Source organism: Coregonus clupeaformis, chromosome 31, assembly GCF_020615455.1.
Source record: "Coregonus clupeaformis isolate EN_2021a chromosome 31, ASM2061545v1, whole genome shotgun sequence".
Classification (NCBI taxonomy): Eukaryota; Metazoa; Chordata; class Actinopteri; order Salmoniformes; family Salmonidae; genus Coregonus; species Coregonus clupeaformis.
The window spans coordinates 11,109,591-11,133,265 of record NC_059222.1 but is presented as its reverse complement, the minus strand read 5'-3'; the positions used below and the strand labels follow the sequence as shown (position 1 = coordinate 11,133,265).

General features: G+C 47.3%; 1 protein-coding gene across 3 annotated transcripts in view; it reads left to right on the top strand.

Moving 5' to 3' along the window:
* fasn (fatty acid synthase) overlaps window positions 1–23,398 on the top strand; it is a 31,990-nt gene extending 8,592 nt beyond the window's left edge. Inside the window, exons 2-43 of one of the 3 annotated variants that reach the window (XM_041858897.2) lie at window positions 820–961; window positions 3,072–3,224; window positions 3,474–3,647; window positions 3,807–4,007; window positions 4,187–4,309; window positions 5,797–5,912; window positions 6,102–6,236; window positions 6,385–6,871; window positions 7,083–7,270; window positions 7,761–7,950; window positions 8,365–8,459; window positions 8,635–8,769; window positions 8,991–9,194; window positions 9,387–9,502; window positions 9,777–9,952; window positions 10,081–10,272; window positions 10,470–10,550; window positions 10,814–10,999; window positions 11,187–11,366; window positions 11,481–11,684; window positions 11,958–12,274; window positions 12,365–12,766; window positions 12,992–13,156; window positions 13,241–13,356; window positions 13,585–13,739; window positions 14,017–14,220; window positions 14,407–14,557; window positions 15,242–15,420; window positions 15,539–15,658; window positions 15,807–15,929; window positions 16,037–16,260; window positions 16,716–16,920; window positions 17,063–17,214; window positions 17,652–17,743; window positions 17,932–18,326; window positions 18,851–19,039; window positions 19,171–19,398; window positions 19,619–19,677; window positions 19,790–19,942; window positions 20,188–20,286; window positions 20,465–20,716; window positions 21,254–23,398. In XM_041858897.2, coding sequence (XP_041714831.1) covers window positions 835–961; window positions 3,072–3,224; window positions 3,474–3,647; window positions 3,807–4,007; window positions 4,187–4,309; window positions 5,797–5,912; window positions 6,102–6,236; window positions 6,385–6,871; window positions 7,083–7,270; window positions 7,761–7,950; window positions 8,365–8,459; window positions 8,635–8,769; window positions 8,991–9,194; window positions 9,387–9,502; window positions 9,777–9,952; window positions 10,081–10,272; window positions 10,470–10,550; window positions 10,814–10,999; window positions 11,187–11,366; window positions 11,481–11,684; window positions 11,958–12,274; window positions 12,365–12,766; window positions 12,992–13,156; window positions 13,241–13,356; window positions 13,585–13,739; window positions 14,017–14,220; window positions 14,407–14,557; window positions 15,242–15,420; window positions 15,539–15,658; window positions 15,807–15,929; window positions 16,037–16,260; window positions 16,716–16,920; window positions 17,063–17,214; window positions 17,652–17,743; window positions 17,932–18,326; window positions 18,851–19,039; window positions 19,171–19,398; window positions 19,619–19,677; window positions 19,790–19,942; window positions 20,188–20,286; window positions 20,465–20,716; window positions 21,254–21,391 — 7,581 coding nt within the window. In that variant the 5' untranslated portion in view covers window positions 820–834 and the 3' untranslated portion in view covers window positions 21,392–23,398. The other 2 variants (XM_041858896.2, XM_041858898.2) reach the window with 2 other exon arrangements.
* The last annotated feature ends 277 nt before the right edge of the window (window positions 23,399–23,675 follow it).

The following is a 23,675-nucleotide window of genomic DNA, read 5'->3' as shown; positions in this document are numbered from 1 at the left end:
GTTATTGTTTAAGATATTGTGTGTCAATGAAACTACAGTAATGTGGATAAATGAAGGTTAAACTAAATTACCCTCTAACTAGGATTGTGACGTACCAGTAGCCTATACCCGATTTTTCCATGGCAACAACAAAAACACGAAGCAGACCAAACCTTTTGGTCCTTTTGTCAAATATTGTGTGCCATAGCTTGGAAAATAAACAAATGTGACTGGGTGACCGCAAAATGATATTTGTTTCCAACATTAGGACTTTTTTCCTCAATAAATGAAATCCGCCCCGTGTTTTGTTTCCTTGCCACGATACTTCTGAGCAGGGATTGACATTAAAGTCTGAAAAGCACTTGCAAGTCAGGAGTATTTTTTTTGGGTTGCCCGAAAATGATAATTAGCTATTTTACATGCAGAAGTGCCATATATTGCCTGCCTTTCACCTACACATAGGCGAGGACTCAGAAACATCAGCACGGGAATTCTTTGTATTTTTGTTATCAGTCAAATACATTCTCAGAGCAGGCTCAACTAGCCTGACTGCCATAAAGCCTTCACTTTAAACAATGGGAGGAACCAGAAAGATCAGTTTTAGACTACTGGAATTCTTTGTAGTTTAACAAAAAAATAAATAATATATATATCACCTGCCCAGTTGGGAAACCTCAGAACATGCTCAACTTCCGCGACTGCTCAGTTCACTTGCCCCAGGTAATAGGGCAACCCTTTATGTCAATCCCTGCTTCTGAGTATCGCGATACTGGTATCTTCTCAACCCTACATCTAACCCAATCTCTCGCTCTTCTCCTCTCTTCTCTCCTCCCACAGTAGCCCTTTATTCCCAGGATGGATGAGATTGTTGTAGCCGGGATATCGGGCCGGCTTCCTGAGTCGAACAACCTCGAGGAATTCTGGGAAAACCTCTTCAATGGGGTTGACATGGTAACAGAAGATGACCGAAGGTGGAAGTCAGGTGAGCCCCCGTGACCTTTCCATGACCTGGATGTGATTATGACCCATAAACATCAGACATGTTTTTGCTGTTTTTTTTATTTTATTCTTTGAACTCTGAAAGCTTTGAAAATGTCAGACTGACACACAAGCTACCTTGCATCACAGTGTAATCTGCACTGTAAACTGATGAGTAGCTCATTGTATCATAAATTGGGTTGCAGATTTGAACCCAAACACACATTGTAATCAATATTTCATTTGAAGATCTGCCATAAATGAGGTGGGTGTACTGCCTAGTCATGGAATGTTACATCCACCACATGATAGGAAATGACGGGAAATGCCTCCCTTCCCTAGAAGAACATTCTGACCAAAGACCTGGTTAGCTGTACTTTGCTTTGCATCACCATCAATATGGGCAGGTTAATGAGTAAAATGCTGAATGCGCCCTCCAGTCTTTACTGGCCCGTTCAGTCAGTCACTACCAATGATTTTTATATATATATATAATGTACCTAGATGGTTGATAGGGGGCGCTGTGTTGAAGACACCGTGCCGCCATCTTGGCACCCCCACCATTGTAAAAAATATTTTGGAAGCTATAGAAATTCATTTATTAATGTCTACATTCATTTTTGCCACGTATTATTTTACAGACACCTTAATGTACACTGATTATACCAAACATTAGGAACACCTTCCTAATATTGAGTTGCACCCCCCCCCCTTTTGCCCTCAGAACAGCCTCAATTTGTTGGGGCATGGACTCTACAGGGTGTCGAAAGCGTTCCACAGGGATGCTGGCCCATGTTGAATCCAATGCTTCCCACAGTTGTCAAGTTGGCAGGATGTCCTGTTGGTGGTGGACCATTCTTGATACACACAGGAAACTGTTGAGCATGAAAAACCCAGCAGTGTTGCAGTTCTTGACACGAACCGGTGCGCCTGGCACCTACTACCATACCCTGTTCAAAGGCACTTCAATATTTTGTCTGACCCATTCACCCTCTGAATAGCACACATACACAATCCATGTCTCAATTGTCCCAAGACTTAACAATCCTTCTTTAACCTGTCACCTCCCCTTCATCTACACTGATTGAAGTGAATTTAACAAGTTAAATCAATAAGGGATCATAGCTTTCACCTGGATACATCTTGTCAGTCTATGTCATGGAAAGAGCAGGTGTTCTTAATATTTTCTATACTCTGTGTATAATTTTTAATTATGTGAGCTAAACATAAAAAATAAAAAGATAAACGTTTTAAAGTGTAGTTTTTTTTGGATAACTAATGTTATTGTCCCCACTACAACAAAAACATACTTAAATACATTTAATTTAGTCCTTGAAACATTTATTTGAAATACTGTAGAATTCCATTAATTCCAATAGGGGACTGCTCCTACCAATATGGCTGACCGGTGGCTTCAAAGCCTCTCAATGGCAATCCAGATGTTATACACATCATTGGTCACTACCCACATGAAGTAAACCACATGAACCGTACTCGTACTCGTTCTGGCTCTGCCTAATTCACTCCCTATTTTGTTTCTTGCTCTGTGTCTTCCTCTTTCTTTCCTCTTTCTTTTTCTGCCTTTCTCCCCATCTTTTTCTTTTTAGCCCTGTCTCACCTTCCTAGCTCTCTCTCTCTCTCTCTCTCTCTCTCTCCTCCCTCGTTTGCTTGGTTTTTCTCTCTCTCTCCTCGCTTTCCTCTCTGTGTGAATAGCACCTCTCATCAGTCAGTGCCTGGCAACCAGCTAAAGCTCGCATTCATGTGCTAAAAGGCCCCGGGCGAGCGGCGCCCCTAAGATCACACACCACAGGAGAGGAAAAAGCAGGGACAGAGGGAGGGAGGAGAGAAAAAGGAGTGGAGAAAAGAAGAGAGGAGAGGAAAGGGCCTTGTTTGCAGTCTGCATAGAAATACTAAGAGGGAGGAATAGTACTGCTTTAGATCTGTGTGTAAAACTATTACATTAATACATTTACTATAACATTCATGTCACATTCATCTGGGGGAATTGTTCAGGTTATCCAGTCAGTGACTACAGGTAAAACACATGCTGTCTGGGAAACCCAGTGATCCGGTTATTTATCCCTCAATGCTCCACGTGTCATTCCCTTTCCCAGGTCTGTACGGTCTTCCCAAGAGGAACGGCAAGCTGAAGGACATCAGCCGGTTCGATGCTGCGTTCTTCGGGGTCCACCCCAAACAGGCCCACACCATGGACCCCCAGCTACGCCTCATGCTGGAGATCGCCTACGAAGCCATTGTAGACGGAGGTGAGGAGAGGGGTGATGAGAGATGGATGGATGAGTAGATGTGTATAGATACATTTTATTTGGAGAACTGTGTAAAGATACCAAGTAAAATGTATTTGTTTATTTGGATCCCCATTAGCTGTTACTATCACAACCGCTACTCTTCTTGTCATCCACACATTAGATTAGATTACCCACATGTCACAAAGTTCATGTTTTAACGTTCATAGACCTGTGTGTGAGATTCATTTATGTAATGTGTGTGTACAGGTCTGAATCCGACGGAGCTGCGTGGCAGCAGGACAGGCGTCTACATCGGGGTGAGCGGCTCGGAGGCGGGCGAGGCCTTCAGCAGAGACCCTGAGGAGTTGCTAGGATACAGCATGACGGGCTGCCAGCGTGCCATGTTCGCCAACCGACTCTCCTACTTCTTTGACTTCAACGGTATGATCTCATCTAGCACAGCTGTGGGTTCTCTCAAGCAGTTTTGTCACATGGTATCAATTGTCTTAAAAAAGATAATCAATCCCTAACTCAACATTCTCCTGTGTTTGTCTGCTTCTCCCGCCCTTCTCTTTTCTTGCCATCTCTCTGTCCCTCCAGGCCCCAGCACAGCCATCGACACCGCCTGCTCCTCCAGCCTATTGGCTCTGGAGAATGCCTTCAACGCCATTCGCCACGGCCACTGTGACGCCGCCCTGGTGGGCGGGGTCAACCTGCTGCTCAAGCCAAACACCTCTGTGCAGTTCATGAAGCTGGGCATGCTCAGTCCGGAAGGAACCTGCAAGTCCTTTGACTCCTCAGGTAAGAGAAGGAGAGACCTGGGTCGTGTTCAGAAAATCGCAATGTACAGAACTAAATGTTGTAGACAAAATGCTTCTCATGCTGAAAGCACACCCACATACAGCAGCACTATTTCCTGGTCTGACCCTGAAAGCACACTAACGTTACTTCCTGGTGCGCTCCTCTCTGTGTTCCCCCAGGAAACGGGTACTGCCGTTCGGAGGCTGCGGTGGCTGTATTTTTGACCAGACGTTCCATGGCTAAGAGGGTGTATGCCACAGTACTCAACGCTGGTAACAACACTGACGGATACAAGGAGCAGGGTGAGACTACACCCCATTATATTACACCACTGAGGGTACCTGCCGTGTCTGGAATGAAACCCTAGGCCTCTATCCCCAAGGCACTGAGAGGCAGACCTCCCAAACCTAGGATGGTTTCCTGGTCTGATATACATCTCTAGCCCCTACCCCTTAAAATTTCTCCCAGATCTATAAGGATTTGATGATTGTAAGTAACATGGTTATATTTCTGCCTAATCCTCTGGTAGGTTACATACGGTTTCCACTATATTTCTCACACCAGCGTGTGGCCTGGCTTACCTATGTGTCCTGTACTGTAAATGCCAAGCAGTATCCCAGTAGAAACTTTATTTTCGTGGAGAAACAATTCCCTTGGCCATTCAGTTGCATTTCCCATAATGTATTTTGGCCTATTGCCCAATAGGTTGTGAGGCCTCACTGACCCACTATGACACACCTCTTGGAGAAATAACACCACTTTTTAAGTCTCTATTCAATGTAACAGGCCTGCTACACAAGACACGTAACTTTTTTAGAGTGTGAGACGCTCCTATTAATTTAAATGAAACCTGGACATAAGCAGCATGGATCCACGAGAGGCTTGCGTTACTCAGCGTAAAATTACACTATGGTTCTATTTTCAAGAATTTGATGCGTGACTCATGCCCGAGAACACTTGATAAATTAGTGTCTCTGCTCACGCTGGCAAAAAGTCCAGTGTAACAGCTAAAAACATACTGTTTTCCTGACGCCCCAGTGTAGCTCCCCTGTAATCTGGGTTTGTGGTGTAATCTAGCTAATACCCGGGCAGTGCCAGCTCCAACTTTTTTTGAAATATAGACCTATTAATGTGATATAATCGACACACACACACACAGTAACCTTTCCCCCAATCACTCCTCACACACTTAGCGCTGCAGCCCTGTGTTGATATACGACCTTGCTGAAGAGGGGGACGCATTCTCTGGAGTGTAACACTGGAACACACACAGCTAGCAGTGTTTTAGGATGTTCTATACCACATTTCACCCCCATGGTCCCATGCCCCCCTCCCTCTGCTCTAGCAAGTTTGTCTGTCTTTCTGTCACACACAACAATAAACACACTCCCAGACTGGTGATCCAGTCACAGCATACCAGCCTGATGTATTTATCAGTACATTTGAAGTGGACAACTCTCTTGGATGGCTAAGGTACCAGGGCACCATGTGCTAATGGCCCCGTAAACAGTGACATTGCTCTTAGCCACTCTAGGGTGACATTTCCCTAGGTACAGATCTAGGATCAGCTTCCCCTCCATCAATCCTAGCCTTTACCATTAGTGCAGAAAATGCTAAACTGACCCGAGATCAGCGTCCAGGGGGAACCTTACCCTTCACCGCTCTTAGCCACTCATGGTACTGCACGTCGGTGACATTTGTTATACAAGATTACATAAAAGTCCTCTATGAATGGCTACAAAATAATTGTTTAAATTCAGTGATGTATTGATTGGTGTGTTCTTCCCAGGTGTGACATTCCCCTCAGGTGAGATGCAGCAGCGGCTGGTACGTTCTCTCTACCAGGAGGTCAACATCACACCTGACCAGGTGGAGTACATCGAGGCCCATGGCACCGGGACCAAGGTGAACACACACACACACTCTCTCTCTACCACACTTGATTCATTATTGTTGGATCATATCACCACCACACCCATTAACGTAATGTTCCAGAATGTTCTGTGGAAGGTGTTCTGTCACATTCCTCCCCCTGATACAGCTGGTTCCTCAGTATTTGTTTCCCCTGGTGACCTCAGTCCTTTCTCCTTCCAGGTCGGCGACCCGCAGGAAGTGAATGGCATTGTCAGTGTGTTCTGTCATTCAAAGCGTGACCCACTGCTCATTGGCTCCACCAAGTCCAACATGGGCCACCCAGAGCCTGCCTCTGGCCTGGCTGCGCTGGCCAAAGTAAGAACTGGAATGGTCTGGGCTAACCTCTAGAACACCTTTTTGTCCTGTACAAAGTCCCAATATGTGCAAGCTTTTGGCGAAGCCCAGCACTAACACACCGCTCTCCTTTCTTTCTTTCTTTCTTTCTTTCTTTCTTTTTTCCCAGGTTGTGTTATCTCTGGAGCGGGGTGTGTGGGCTCCCAACATCCACTACAACAGCCCCAACACAGACATCCCTGCCCTTAGTGACGGCCGCCTCCGCGTCGTCAATGAGCCCATACCAGTCCGCGGTGGCATCGTTGGCATCAACTCCTTCGGATTTGGCGGCTCTAACGTTCACGTGATCCTCCGCCCCCCTGGTTTCAACGTGCCAAAAACCTTCAAAGCGCCCCCCAAGACCCCCTCTGAGTCCTCTCAAGTACCCAGGCTCCTTCAGGCCTGTGGGCGCACAGAGGACGCTGTCTCCGTCCTCCTCAGGAAGGGGAAGGAACACTCAGGCGATGACAACTTCCTGTGTCTGCTGAACGAGGTGTCCGGGGTGCCCACGGCGGGGATGCCCTACAGGGGCTACGCTCTGATTGGCTCCAAGGATGATGTCACAGAGGTGCAGAAGACTGAAGCCACGCCCAGACCGCTGTGGTACATCTGCTCAGGTAAGTGAGAGGATGGGTTAGGAGAGAAGTGAAGAAGTTGCACCAGGGTCAGATACAGAGTTTCTTAAATCCTCAGCCTAATGGTTAGTGTTAGGATTGGGGGCAGGTTAATGTGATCCAGGATCTGTGGTTAAGGGCAACTTCTACCTCGAATGATGAAAGCAGAGGTTTAAGAGAAAGGTGTGTGTTAACACTTGTGTGTATCTCTCAGGTATGGGCACCCAATGGGGTGGGATGGGCCGCAGTCTGATGCAGCTGCCAGAGTTCAGGGAGTCCATCTTGCGTTCGGACATGGCATTGAGGGACACGGGGATGTGTGTGTCCAGTCTGCTCATGGAGGCCGATGAGAGCACCTTCGAGGACACCGTCCAAGCCTTCGTAGGCCTTGCTGCCATACAGGTACAGTGGAGCAGCCATCTTAACTAAGGGCAAATCACAATTTTTACAGAGAGCGGGACACCATTTTAACTAAGAGTGGGTGGGGAATGGCACTGAAACCAAAAGGCTATGGAAATAGGACTGTATTGTCCATTGTTTGCGCAGACAAAGAGCACACAATGCCTCTGACATATCGAAGGCAATCATGAAGATGACCATTAAAAATATGCATGCATGACTGTAAGTCGCTTTGGATAAAAGCGTCTGCTAAATGGCTTATTATTATTATTATTATTATTATTAAGATGGTCCTGTATGGCTCAGTTGGTAGAGCATGGCGCTAGCAACGCCAGGATTGTGGGTTTGATTCCTGGGGCCACCCATACGTAAAATGTATGCACGCGTGACTAAGTCGCTTTGGATAAAAGTGTGTGCTAAAAGGCATATATTATATTTATATTATTGTAGTATGCTCGTAAAGCTAACCGCTGTCTGTCTGTCCCCCTCTCAGATCGCCCAGATTGACCTGCTCCAGAAGCTGGGTCTGCAGCCGGACGGCATTGTGGGACACAGTGTGGGAGAGCTGGCCTGTGGCTACGCAGACGGATCCCTCAGTCACAGTGAGGCTATCCTGGCAGCCTACTGGAGAGGGAGGTCCATCAAGGAGGCTAACCTGCCCCCCGGGGGCATGGCTGCAGTTGGTAAGGACCAAAAAAAGAGTGTCTGTGTGTGTGTTGATTTTGAATTGCCGGCTACCACCCGGTACTCTACACTGCACCTTAGAGACTGCTGCCCTATGTATATACAGCCATTGAACACTGGTTACTTTAATAATGTTTATATACTGTTTCACCCACTTTATATGTATATACTGTATTCTAGTCATGGCTCAGCCTATATAATAAAAAAAATATATATATCTGGATTATCTGTGTATAGTTTTTTTTATTTTTTATTGCTAGGTATTGCTGCACTGTTGGAGCTAGAAACTCAAGCATTTTGCTGCACCTGCGATGACATTGCAAATCTGTGTATCAACCAATACACTTTTATTTGATTTGTACCCAGTGATCCACTTTATTTCTCAACCTCTCACCCCCCCCCCCCCTTCTCAGGGCTGACATGGGCAGAGTGTAAGGCTCAGTGTCCTCAGGGTGTGGTTCCAGCCTGTCACAACGCTGAAGACACCGTCACCATCTCTGGCCCTGCGGTAACACATTTTGGTCCAAATCCTTGCAATTGTATCTATCAATAGCTTTATGCATTATTTTAAAGACCCTTTTTATACTATACTATTGAGACCAATTCTGTCTGTAAACTACATTTTATCCTGTAAAAAACCATGAGCCTGAAACTGACACGGTGCACTTCTTTTCTGTATGCAGGAGGCAGTGAGTAAGTTTGTAGCAGAGCTGAAGGAGAGTGGTGTGTTTGCCAAGGAGGTTCGTAGTGCTGGTGTAGCCTTCCATTCTTACTACATGGCCTCCATCGCTCCCGCCCTGCTGGCCGCTCTCAAGAGGGTAAGACAACGTTTATGACTGTGTGGCTCAGTCCAAAACCTAACACTTTAAAAACTTTTCAATTTTTTCACGAGGGCAATTGAAACTAAGTGCATGAATTGAAAAATCCTCATACACTAGAGAAAAACAGACTGCTTTCCACCTGCCTGTGAATTGAATTTCAGGTCATCTGCCAAATATACCAAATCCCCATCTCCTCTCGCTCTCCTCCCCCTTTGTAGGTGATCAAGGAGCCTAAGCAGAGGTCTGCCAGGTGGATCAGTACATCTATCCCCCAGAAGGACTGGGACAGCACGCTGGCTCTGTACTCCTCAGCAGAGTACCATTGTAATAACCTGGTCAGTCCTGTCCTCTTCCAAGAGGGCCTGAGCCTGGTGCCTGATAACGCTGTGGTGGTGGAGATAGCGCCACACGCTCTGCTGCAGGTTAGTTTAGAAGCTCTAGAAACACACACACACAGGAGGAGATGGCTCCACTCATTCACTACTGCTGCGAATACACAAACACACAGTGTCACAATGTGACAATTTTCACACACACCAACCTCTGACAAAAATGCAGTGTACTTGTCCTCATTAGTCTCTGTGTGAAACCTTGCTGTCTGTCTCCCTCTGCAGGCGATCCTGAAGCGCAGCCTGAAGCCAACGTGTTCCATCCTGCCCCTGATGAGGAGAGGTCATGCCAACAACCTGGAGTTCTTCCTCTCGCACATTGGCAAGGTCTACATGAACGGGTCAGTACCTGCTACTGACATGACACGCAGCTGATGCTGTTCTATTCTCAAAACCTACTTTAGTTTAAACACACAGCTTTAACTGGTGTTGTTGTGCATATTATTTTCCCAATACTGCAAGATGGCCTTCCGACCTAGCTTTGCCATTCGTTTGCCAACTCTGTTAGCCCCTAGTACAAGCTAAACATGCATGTAAAATGTTTAGTTTTGAGTCCTAGAAAAGCTATATTTGGGTCAGATGTCTCAATAGCAAGCATCTCTCATTTGTGTCCAGGATCAATGTGGACAGTAAGCAGCTGTACCCGCGTGTGGAGTACCCGGTGCCCGTGGGCACCCCTCTGATCTCCCCCCTGGTGCAGTGGGACCACGCCCAGACCTGGGACGTACCCAAGGCTGAGGACTTCCCTGCTGGTTCTGGAGGGTCCACCTCAGCTACCATTTATAACATTGGTGAGAGACATACATACACCAATACAGAATACACATTCACACAAACTTGTACACACACACACACACACACACACACACACACACACACACACAGAGACAATAACATATTTGATCTCCTCTCCCCCCAGACATGAACCCAGAGTCTCCAGACTACTATATGATTGGCCACTGCATCGACGGGCGTGTCCTGTACCCGGCGACGGGTTACCTGGTGCTGGCCTGGAGGACCCTGATGAGGAGCTTGGGTGTTGTCATGGAAACCACCCCTGTCACCTTTGAGGATGTCACCATCCACAGGGCCACCATCTTACCCAAGACCGGTGAGGGAGGGACGGACGAAGAAGGGAGGGGAAGAGTTTGATCATGGGTTGTCAGTCACAATCTTGTCACATCATGGGTTGTCTGTTTGGGTTGTAAATCTTTTGCTGTGGTTCATTTCTGACCTTTCTTCAATGTGCTTTGTCTCTCTCTTTCCCTTTCTTGTCTCTCTTACTCCTTCCCCTCTTCTCTCTATCAGGTTCAGTCCAGTTGGAGGTGCGTCTCATGCCCGCCACCAGTCGGTTTGAGGTCTCTGAGAACGGCAACCTGGCTGTCAGTGGTACGTATACTTTATACTCCCCTATAAGCATCCAAGATAAATGTTTAATATGTAAAGCAGGATTTTTTTTTCTACATGCTCTGTTACATGGTAATAGCTAGTGTATATAGACTCATTCAATCTGTTACATAATAACAACTAGTGTATACACCCATTCAAGGCCTATGACTTAGTAATACACACTATAAACTCTACATACATGCTTTCTCCTTGGTCCTCCACACAGTCTCTCACCTATCCCATGCTTTTCTCTGTCTGTGCAGGCAAGGTGAGCATTCTGGAGGATGCTGCTCTGGACTCATTCCGCTCTGAGATTGGTAAGCCTGTCGCCGGGGACGACGGTGACCCCAAACTGCGCCTGATGGCCCATGACATCTACAAGGAGCTCCGTCTCCGCGGTTATGACTACGGCAAGACCTTCCAGGGCATCCTGGAGTCCAACAATGCAGGTGTGTGTGTGTGTGTGTCTGAGAAAAAGTTAAGACCTTGTGAACCTCCTTTATGAAATAGTGTACTTACTACTGGTTAGCAACTAAGGTGGCTAGTTTGTTGTAGATTGGACTAGAAGTTATTTTGCTCAGTCATTGGTTGACTGGTTTCCCACTGACCCTGCTCTATCCCTGTCTCTGGCTGTAGGTGACAGTGGGAAGCTGCAGTGGAACGGTAACTGGGTGACCTTCCTGGACACCATGCTGCAGATGATCGTGGTTGGCCTATCAGGACGCAGCCTTCGCCTGCCAACGCGGATCCGCTCTGTGTGTGTCGACCCCACCATCCACCAGGAGAGGGTCACTGAATACGCAGAGGGAAAGAAAGGTATTGAAATAAAACATGTACACAGGCCCACCACAAACACACACACTTGACACAATATTAAGGATGCCGATTGTTTTTCTTTGACTGTTTTTCTACCTTCTCTCCATCACCTAGCCGTGGACGTCCACGTCAACCGTTGCCTTGACAACATCATGGCGGGCGGAATTCAGATCTGTGGTCTCCACGCCACGGTAGCACCGCGTCGCCAACAGCAACAGAGCCCGCCCACCCTGGAGGAGTTTTTGTTTGTGCCCTACCTAGAGACAGAATGCCTGTCAGCCAATGAGAAGATGGTAGACCAGCTCAAGAACTGCAAAGGTTAGAGTTCATGTTTCAGTTGGCTACCTTTATCATCCAAACAGTGGAAAGTCATTTTGCTTTCAGATTCAGTGTTTAAAATCACAGTTAACATTTTTCAACACATAAAAAAAAAAAATACGTACACACAACGTAACATAATGTAAACCGAAAAGTTGCAAATCTGATGTCGAAGAAAGGCAGATCATACTTCACATTTTGTTAGTCTAAAAAGGCCATAGTACTAAATTGATTACCCTCTGTGTCTGACCCTTGGTTCATGCATCTCTCCAGGTCTGATCCACAAGCTGCAGAAGAAGCTGGCTCCTCAGGGCGTCAAGCTCTCCATCCCTGGTCTAGAGGGGGTGTCTGACCCTGCTGTCCCCAGCCCTGAGCCCGCTGAGCCTGGCTTGCTGCGGCTGCTGTCCCTGCTGTGTGGTCTGGAGCTGAACGGTAACCTGCGGTCAGAGCTGGAGCAGACTGTTGAGAAGGAGAGGGGTTGTCTCCTCCAGGACCCCTTGCTACGTGGCTTACTGGACGGCCCAGCCCTCAGACACTGTTTGGACACAGCCCTGGAGAACACTACCCCCGGGAAGATCAAAGTCCTGGAGGTGAGAACAAAGACGTGATACAGCAGTGGTCACGAGCGCTCTCTCACTCGCCTTCCTCTCTAACCCCTGCTCTGTCTCGCCCCACCTTAGGCCCTCTCCAGCGACGGCCATCTCTTCTCCCGTGCCGTGCCCCTCCTTAACATCCAGCCCATGCTCCGCCTTGACTACGTCGCCACGGCTACGACCCTCGACCTCCTGACCCCCCACCAGACCACCCTGGACGCGCTGGGGGTCACCTCAGCCCAGTGGGACCCCCAGCAGGGCCCTGTGCCTGGGGGAGCGGTCGGTGGGGCCGACCTGGTGGTGTGTAACCACACCTGGGGTCCCCTGGGGGCTGGGGCTGAGGTGGTGGTGGGGAACCTGGCCTCGGGGGCCAAGGAGGGGGGCTTTGTGATGCTCCACACCCTGCTGAAGGGAGAGACGCTGGGGGAGATGGTGGCCTTCCTCACCTACAAGGACAGTCAGAACAACCAGCAGGGACTGCTCTCCCAGGTCAGTTACACTGCAGTCGAAAACTGATACCCTGATCAATCCATAGCCCCCAGCTACCCTTCAGATATTAAAGCAGGACCACACATTACTCTATTAGCATCAGTCAGTATTTAGTGAGTGAGTGAGGATACATAAACTGGTCATACATATAGTCTCATTTGTGACAGTTTTCTCAGTGATTACCTATTATATGATGTCTAATCCTGTAATTGTTCTCTTCTCTAGGCTGACTGGGAGAAAGTCTTCTCTGATGCGTCTCTCAACTTGGTGGCTGTCAGGAAGTCATTTTATGGCTCAGCCCTATTCCTGTGTCGCCGTCGGTTACCCAGCAAACTGCCCATCTTCTTGCCTGTGGACAGCATGGACTACCAGTGGGTGGACACACTCAAGGTGAGGGAAACATCTGTGTGTCTCTGTGTTAATAACTCCTTAAGTGCTTATAAGCCTTTATAACTCTATGTCGCTCCCCCCCAGGAGACGCTGGCTGAGCCCTCAGACTCTCCGGTCTGGCTGACTGCTACCCAGGGCCACTCTGGGGTGGTGGGCATGGTCAACTGTCTACGCCAGGAGCCTGGGGGCAGCCGCATACGGTGAGACTATAGCCTGGTCTTAAAATAAACCTTGCCTCTTCCCATAGACACTGATCTGAAAGGATTGGATTGGTATTAGCAGTATGTACGTCTTAAAAGTACAGAGTTATATATATTATAAAGGTAAAAGCTCCATCTTGCTCTCGGATAGGCTGTGAATCATACAGTGCAGTGAATCACAGACTAATGCTGTACTTCTCTCTCCTCATCTTTACGCTCTCTCTCCAGGTGTGCATTTGTGTCCAACATGTGTGAGTCTTCTGCGGCGCCCACCCTGCAGCCTACCCATAATTCCATGCGGTCTGTGCTGGAGGGAGACCTGTGTATGAACGTGTTTCGTGATGGACACTGGGGTGTGTTCAGACACCAGCTCATCTCTCAGGGTACGAAAACCACACCACTATCTCCCCTCTCTCTTGTTCTTGCTCTAGCAAGATCTCAAAAGTTACACCCAATGACATACCTTGAGAGAAATTTCAAACACTCAGTCATTGCATATGAGCTTGATGATATAATTGCAATGAAAACAAAGTGCTTCACTAATGTCACAGACTAGCCCTAGGCTGATAAGACTTTGATCTTGGACAATAATGGATTCCAAATCTTCTGTTGATCATGCTACAAAGCTTAATACCTCTCTCGCTCTTGCTCTCTCCTCAGGTCTGAGTGAGGAGTTGACAGAGCAGGCGTACGTTAACGTGTTGACCCGCGGTGACCTCTCCTCGCTGCGTTGGATTGCCTCACCCCTCCGCCATTTTGTAGCGAGCAGCCCCCACGTGCAGCTGTGTCGCGTCTACTACAGCTCCCTCAACTTCAGAGACATCATGCTGGCCACCGGGAAACTGCCACCGGACGCCATCCCAGGTAAAGAACACACGCGCGCACACACACAGAGACGCACACAAATGCATACAGACATCTCCTCTAGGAAACTGCCTCCGAAGCTATACCAGTAATGAACACACACACACTCTTCCTATCTCTCACACACACTCTCTCTCTTTTACACACACACACACACAATCTTATTCCCCTGCTTTCCCTCTGTAGGTGACCTGGCCCTGCAGCAGTGCATGCTGGGTATGGAGTTCTCGGGTCGTGACCCCAGCGGTCGGCGTGTGATGGGGCTGCTGCCTGCTAAAGGCCTGGCCACCTGCGTCGATGCGGACACACGCTTCCTCTGGGACGTCCCAGATGGCTGGTAAAACACTGCGACTACCCCAAATCACATCCTGTTCCCTACATTATGTAGTGCATTTGAGTAGGAGTGCTGGTCTACGATCAGTTTTAGAAGGGGGGGACCTGTAGCTCAATTGGTAGAGCATGGCGCTTGTAACGCCAGGGTAGTGGGTTCGATCCCCGCGACCACCCATACGTAAAAATGTATGCACACATGACTGTAAGTCGCTTTGGATAAAAGCGTCTGTAATGGCTTATTATTATTATTATTATTATTATTATTATTATTATCCTAGATCAGCATTCCTATACTTTGTGAATATGGGCCCAGAGCCACAAACGACCTCGTAGGGAGACAATGTTTTGGGGTCTTGACTAACAGACTACCTGTCCACTGAGGGGTATACTACAAACCAGGATCAATGAGTTAGCCAGCTAACTTTTATAAACAACCAGAAATAACTACAGATTTTCAGATTCATTACTAAAGCTAAACTTAGATATGTCTGTTTGGTTGTTGAGTCGATTAGACCATGCCCATTTCAAGCGTATCCTACTAAAAAAATGTAAAGTTATTTCAAAATATTTCTGTAAGTTAGCTGGCTAACTCATTGATAATGCTTTATAGTATTCCCCTATGTTGATGTCTAGCCTTATGACTTAGTTATTGTTTTAAGTAACTTAAGTTATTTCCCTCCCTCTCTAGGACGCTGGAGCAGGCAGCGTCGGTGCCGGTGGTCTACGCCACAGCCTACTATTCCCTGGTGGTCCGAGGCAGGCTCCGCCCAGGGGAGAGTGTTCTCATCCACTCAGGGTCAGGGGGCGTCGGCCAGGCTGCCATCGCCATCGCACTCAGCCAGCGCTGTAGGGTCTTCACTACTGTTGGTGAGTAGCAGAGTCCTGTAGGTACACAAACACACACTCTACCTGTTAATGTCAGAATTGTCAGTGCATTTAGCTGTAGATGTCTCTCTGTAACCCGTGTTTGTGTTCTTTGTCTCAGGTTCAGTAGAGAAGCGTGCCTACCTACAGGAGCGTTTCCCTCAGCTCACCTCTGAGTCCTTCGCCAACTCTAGAGACGCCACCTTCGAACAGCACGTCCTGCTACACACACAAGGAAAAGGTCAGACGCACACAAACTTTAAATATCAGCTCCTATCCAAACTTGCCTCACTCAAACACACGAAACACGTCAACTATACACACTCAACATGATACCACTCAACTCTCTCTCTCAATTAAACATGTTCTTGTGCATCCTGTGTCTGTAGGAGTGGATATGGTGTTGAACTCCCTGGCTGAGGAGAAGCTGCAGGCCAGTCTTCGCTGTCTGGCCCGACATGGACGTTTCCTGGAGATCGGCAAATACGACCTGTCCAACAACTCCCCTCTGGGTCAGTACACAGCACTGCAACTGCTCTCCATCGCAGCCATTTTGTGCCCGACTCACTGTGCCACTGCAGCTGTTCTAATGTCTGACATGAGTCCCTGTTTCCCTCAGGTATGGCTCTCTTCCTGAAGAACGTGGCTTTCCACGGGATCCTATTGGACGCCCTGTTTGAGGAGGGGAACAGGGAGTGGGAGGAGGTGTCCCAGCTGCTGAAGGAGGGCATTGTGGGAGGTGTAGTCAAACCCCTGAGGACTACAGTGTTTGAGAGAGACCAGGTGGAGGATGCTTTCAGATACATGGCCCAGGGAAAACACATCGGCAAAGTCCTGCTACAGGTCAGTTACTCAACAACTCCCCCTCTTCCTTATTCATTCACTCTTTCTTTTTCTCCCTCACAAAACCACAGCTTTTACTGTCTCCTCAACTCTTTCTTTTAGACCGGTCCATCACATTTTCTCGACCTTTTCTCCCTTTTTCTTTAACACTATACATACAGACCTTTTATTACATTGACCTGTTATTACATTATTATTACATTATTATAACACTGTTATTACCACGTATTATACTCTTGATACATGACAGTTTATTACAATCCACTCTGTGTGTTGGGTCTGACGTGGTGGCAGGTAGCCTAGCGGTTAAGAGCGTTGGGCCAGTAACTGAAAGCTTGCTGGTTTGAATCCCTGAGCCGACTACTTGAAAAATCTAGGCAAATCTAGGCAAGGTACTTAACTTCTAATTGTCTGCTAAATTACTCAAATGTAAATGTCTCTCTCTCTCTCTCTAGGTGCGTTCAGAGGAGAAGGGTAGTGGTACTCAGGCGGTGGGCTCACCCCTCTCCCTCCCCGCCATCTGCCGTACCTTCTGCCCCGCTTCCCACTCTTACATCATCACCGGGGGACTGGGCGGCTTCGGCTTGGAACTCGCTCATTGGCTGACGGAGAGAGGCGCCCGCAAACTGGTGCTCACCTCCAGATCGGGCATCCGCAACGGTAAGCGACAAGAACTCAGAACTTTTACTTGTACTTGCTGGATTGTAGCACACCAGCAAAGCCATTGTGTTCTTACATTAGCTGCACACTTGTTGTTTGTGACAGTCCAGTCACTTTTGTTATTGTCGGGTCACATTGCTAGGTTACCAGGCGAAGCGCGTGCGTGAGTGGCAGGGGATGGGTGTGCAGGTGCTGGTGTCCACCAGTGATGTCAGCACCCAGGATGGGGCGGAGCGACTCATCAACGAGGCCTGCAGGCTGGGGCCTGTGGGAGGAGTCTTCCACCTCGCCATGGTAACACCCCCCCCCCCCTTACCTGTACACTGTAGCTTTTTGTTTTCAACTGTCCCCCTCTCACCTGTCTCTCTCTCTCACCTGTCTCTCTCTCTCACCTGTCTCTCTCTCTCACCTGTCTCTCTCTCTCACCTGCCTCTCTCGCTCTCTCTCACCTGCCTCTCTCGCTCTCTCTCACCTGCCTCTCCCTCTCTCTCTCACCTGCCTCTCCCTCTCTCTCTCACCTGCCTCTCCCTCTCTCTCTCACCTGCCTCTCCCTCTCTCTCTCACCTGCCTCTCCCTCTCTCTCTCACCTACCTCTCCCTCTCTCTCACTTGTCTCTGTCTCACCTGTCTCTCTCGCTCTCTCTAACTTGTGCCTCTCTAACCTGTCTCTCTCACCAGTCCCTGTCTCACCCATCTTAACCTGTCTCTTTCTCCTGTCTGTGTTTGTACCAGGTGTTGAAGGATGGCATGCTGGAGAATCTGACTCCTCAGCTGTTCCTGGATGTCAACAAACCCAAATACAACGGCACCCTCCACCTGGACAAGTAAGACAACACACACAGGCGTGGCAGTTAGCCTAGAGATCACTCCTCCTGGTGCTTCTGTAGTTCTGCTGAGATTTACCAGTCTTTCCATATAAGGATCTGTCAATAACCAATGTTCAGAGGAACAGAAAATCCAAAAGCAGTGTGAGTTAGTCAATGGTTTTCCTTTCTCTCTCCCTCTTTCTCAGGGTGACCAGAAAGCTGTGTCCAGATCTTAGCTACTTCGTAGCCTTCTCCTCTGTGAGCTGCGGCCGAGGCAACGCCGGCCAGAGTAACTACGGTTACGCCAATTCCGCCATGGAGCGCGTGTGCGAGCAGCGACGCCACGATGGCCTGCCCGGATTGGCTGTCCAGTGGGGCGCCATCGGCGATGTGGGCGTTGTCCTGGAGACCATGGGCGGTAACGACGTGGTGGTGGGCGGGACTCTCCCGCAGCGCATCACTTCCTGTCTGGAGGTGCTGGACCGCTTCCTGTGCGAGCGGCGTCCGGTGATGTCAAGCTTCGTGCTGGCAGAGAGGAGCGTGGTGAAGAGCGAAGGAACAGGACAGAGAGACCTGGTGGAGGCTGTCGCTCATATACTGGGTAAGACCCCTCATCACCCATACACCTCCATACAACTAACCCTATAACAAACCCCAGACAGAGACCTGAGGGGTGTACTACAAAGCAGGATCAAGGAGTAAGCCAGTTAACTTGCCTAAATATTCTGAAATAACTTTTTAGTTTTTAGACAGATGAGCTTGAAATGAGCATGGTCTAATTGACTCAACAACAAAAACCCATTTGTATGTAAGTCAGCTTAGCTTTCTTAAAGGTTGCTGGCTAACTCATAGATCCTGCTTTGTAGTATATCCACCTAGTGGAGGCTGTGGCTCACATACTGGGTAAGACTAGAGAAAGAGAGAGATGTCCCTCATCACCCATACACCTCCATCACCATGTAACCAGCTATAGATTTTTCCTGAAGTTACCCCATCACAGCTGATGGGTGGGCTGGTGTTGTGTTTAGATCAATAGATTTGAGCTGGTTGGGTGTTTTCATTCCATGTGTAACTCCCTGATTATTTCTCCCTCTCATTCTCCCCTGTCCCATCTAACCTTTTCAGGTGTGCGTGATGTCAGCAGCCTAAACGCTGACGCCTCATTGGCTGATCTGGGTCTGGACTCTCTGATGGGCGTGGAGGTGCGTCAGACACTGGAGCGCGATTATGACATTGTCATGGCAATGAGGGAGATCCGACAGCTCACCATCAACAAGCTCCGAGAGCTGGCCAGCCAACCGGCGGGAATGGCAGGTGTGTGTGTGTGTACATAAACACTGTAAGCAAGAATTACTTTGTATAGTTAGGAAGCTTGTGTGTGTGTCATGAACTTATGTGTACTCTCGCTCTCCCCCCTTTCTTTTTCTTTCCCTCCCTCTCTCCAGAGTCCCATCAGTCTCCAGTGAAGAAGGGAGGAGTGCATTCTCTGTTGGAGTCAGACCTCAGTTTGATGCTGGTCAACCCAGACGGACCCACGGTCTCCCGTCTCAACGAGGTGCAGAGTGCTGAGCGCCCGCTGTTCCTGGTCCACCCTATAGAGGGCTCCATCGCTGCCTTCCACACACTCACCGCCAAGCTCAGTGTGCCCTGCTACGGCCTGCAGTGCACTAAAGGTACACACACAGGAACCAATACACACAGGAACCAATACACACAGGAACCAATACACACAGGAACCAATACACACATGAACCAATACACACAGGAACCAATACACACAGGAACAAACTCCCTCCTCTCACAATCATACTGATACAGTCCCACACTCTCTCTCAAGTTAAAAACGTTATCTTAATGACTGAAACTGTCTCTCCCTCCCCCCCATCGCTCTAGCTGCTCCTTTGGACAGTATACAGTCTCTGGCTACATACTATGTGGAGTGTATACGTCAGGTAAAAAAGATACTAACATCAACTTAATTTGTATTTATATATTTACATACATGATAGATAATTACAGTGATTTATAAATAACTGTCTCTGTGCTTATGTTTTATTTGTGTAGGTGCAATCAGAGGGTCCGTACCGGATTGCCGGCTACTCCTTTGGGGCCTGCGTGGCGTTTGAGATGTGTTCTCAGCTGCAGGCCCAGGGTAGAACCGTAGATTACCTCTTCCTCTTTGACGGATCACATTCCTACGTCGCCGCTTACACACAGGTGAGAGCTTATGCAGGCATATTGATACACACACAGACACCGGTGATACGCGTGTCTGTACATACTGACACCCACATACAGATGAGAGATTATGCAGGTATGCACATGTACTCTGACACATACACACATCCTCGAACTCAGTTCCTTCACATTGAACTCTACTTCAAAAGAGTCATTCAACTCATAATTAACCGTAGTGTTATGTGTAGAGTTAACCTAATGTTTGTATTCTATTTGCCTTTCAGAGCTACAAATCCAAGCTGACCCCTGGTAAAGAGTCTGAGGCAGAGACTGAAGCCCTGTGTGCTTTCATCCAGCAGTTCACTGGCATCGAGTACAACAAGGTACAACACTTTACAACAGCAGATAATTACATACTGTACTCACTGGCTATGGGATAACATTAAACTAACATTATACTTGAGTCTGGTTCAATGTATAATACTCACATTTCTTGTTCTGCCTCTTTTACCCCTCCACTCTCTTTCTCTTTCACCCTCTCCTCGCTCTATCTCTCTCTAGTTGTTGGAGACCCTCCTCCCTCTGCCTGATCTGAAGGCCCGTGTCAACATGGCGGTGGACCTCATCACCTCCAGCCATAAGAACGTCAGTAAAGACTCCCTGCGATTCGCTGCCGCCACCTTCTACTACAAACTCAAGGCTGCCGACGGTTACGTCCCGGCAACCAAATACCACGGCAACGTCACCCTGCTCCGAGCCAAGGCCAGCAGCGACTACGGAGACAACCTGGGGGCTGACTACAAACTGAGCGAGGTGGATATACACAAACACGCATGAACATGCGCATGCACACACACTACTATAATAACAGGCTTTGTTTCTCTTCAGGTGTGTGATGGTAAGGCGTCGGTCCATTAAAAAGCATGAGCTGGCGCACACCCAAAATGATTTAGTGTTGAGGTGCTGACTAACGGGGAATAAACTGTAAACTATAAAAACAAAGAGTCGCACACTCCATGTATAAACACCCAGTAATTTATTGGGTAAACCACCAACGTTTCAGCATCACTGTGACTTCTTCAGGGTAATGTCATGAATGCTTGAACCAGGTTATGTAGACAAAACAGTGCAATTAGTGCAACCAAAGACAATAGTGAGGGGTGTGTCATAATTTTTAGGTTGATTAGAATGAATTGAGTGAAACTGATAAGACAATAATTTACAGCATATTGAATATATTAGGCTATTGTTAGCATTAGTATAAGATTAGCATCAACATACATTATTGTTTAATTTAATTTCACAGCACGCACACACACTACTATAATAACAGGCTTTGTTTCTCATCAGGTGTGTGATGGTAAGGTGTCAGTCCACGTCATCGAGGGAGACCACCGCAGCTTCTTGGAAGGAGAGGGGGTGGAGTCTATCAGCAGCATCATCCACAGCTCATTGGCCGAGCCACGCATCAGTGCCCGGGAGGGTTAGACCAGTCCCGCCCCTTCCCAGCCCTCTCCCCCAATAGCACCAACTTCTCCTATACCCAAACCTAAACCCCATTGGGCAATACATATAATGGACACAACCCCCAACCTATCAAAGCTCTTAGCTCGCTGCCACAGGGTATGTTCTGTATGTTTGTGCTCCACCAATAAGGTCCTCGCTCTCTTTTATTTGTATTATTATAATTTTTTATCCTGTCTATTCTACCATTACAAACATGATAAAGAGTTAGATGCACAACTCTGTACTGGTAATCTAACCTGCTACAACTGGAAACGTGCTGGCTCAACCCTATAGCTAGCCTAGCATGTGAGCCTGGCTGCATTGCCAACTGACTATTGCCTAGACCTACCTAGCTGTAGTGTTATGATACTACTCAACCCACCAGTCTGCTAAAGGGTGTTTCGTAAACTTGGTAATAAAGGTGTATGTGTGGACTCAGACCCTCTACCTATCTTATGCCAAACCCTAGCAGTGCCCTAATGATGCTGACTCTTCCACCTGTACATAGCCTCCTTTCTCACCTGGCTAACACCTGTTCAAGCTCTGTACCTGTTACCAAGTGTGACGTTGGCTTAGGAGGAAACCATTGTTACATGGTTGTCTTTGTTTGGGGATGTTGTTTTGTATAAAAGGGTTTGTTTACCAGCATTGGTCGTAAGTTATGATCTCTATTTTTGTTGATTTAAAATAGTTTGCAGTGACTGTTGTAGTATTGTTACACTGATCTACTTAAGGTAGGTTCACACAGAGAAATGCATAAGACTCCCCAACATGAGAACTAAAGGGGTTACTGTAGCTACAAGCAGGAAAATGGCTAAAAGTATTTGACTGACACCATATTTGATCAAGTTAATAACTTTTTAACTATTCAGCTGTTTACTGGAAATAAGACTCCCTGTGTCTGTCCTACCATTTAAGAACTGAAATAATTTTTGAAAACGACAGTATTCTTCTGGGTTGAGATCTGGGACTGTTGCCTTTCCTGTGTGAGTACACCTTTTTTAAGAGGACTGATTGGATATCTACAGGTCACATTTCTATGATCTTGGCTTCTTTGACAAAAATAAGTAATTTAAATTGCTACTGTTTTAAAAAATGTATGCTGTTCTATGTAACTTGCTACAATGGATTACTAGTAATACAATTAACCTTGTTTTTCATTTCCTTCAATGTGAAGAAACATTCCTGAAATATTGTTACACAAGACTAATGTTTTTAATATTTTGAATATTACTGCTGTCAACATGCAATGCTTCAAAACGCTTTGGCACTTGTTTGACAGGAAATAGAGCAATGGAATAGTATTTGGGTAGTACCATACAAGTGATGTCCTGTGAAATCTATGGTGTTCAGGAGGGCACAATGAAGTAAAAGTATTTGCAAACTAAAATGAGGGTTCTTTATTGGATAAATTCAGGTCGTACCTCCCTGTTCCAAAACATTTTCTCCCAGTTCGTGCCCACTGAACACGATCCGATTCACTGTCTCACTGAAAGAGTAGTAGTTTGTCCAAGCTTCCATTTTGTTTGTGATGTCACGTCAGAATGCAGGCGCCGTTAGGTGTGGAATCATTGATCTGAATAACGGTCTTGTTGTTGAGTAGGTAGAATTTACCCCTAACCGCTTGTCCAGGACCAGATTATTTTACTGTCCTCCTAATGGTTAGTGTTAGGACTGTGGGCAGGATAATCTGATCCTAGGTCTGTGGTTACGAGGCAACTTTCTACCTCCAGCTGTTTTTGACTCCCATGACCTTTGCTGACCCCTGAAGGTCCTCCAAGATCAGGGGTCCAATCCCAGAATGCAACAGACTGACCTGACCTCTGAGACTTCTAATCAGGTCTATGAAGAGTCAGGTGGCTTTAATTTGAGCATGGTGATTGGCTGCAGTAAAAAGGAGGAGGAAATAATTGAGTGTGCTCCTTTCTAGTTAGTTTTTCCCAGTATTTATTGTATTACTCCAAATAAAGCGCGATCACTAACATCCTGCCTCACTGTCTGTCTGGTTTCTTTGTAAACTTATTGAGGCAACTACAACAGGTCATGATAGATCTCAGCAAGTGGTCTCCTTAGCTTATTCAACTGACCATAATCTTCAGGCAGTCATAAAATACTCCTGGCCTTTCACACCTTAATGTCAATCCCTTTTGTATAACTGACCATACATCCCCACACATTCCTTATGCAATCAGACATACTGTATCTCCAAATGGTAATGTGTTTGTGTCATATAGAAGTTACCAGTAGAAAGTCACACAGCAGCCAG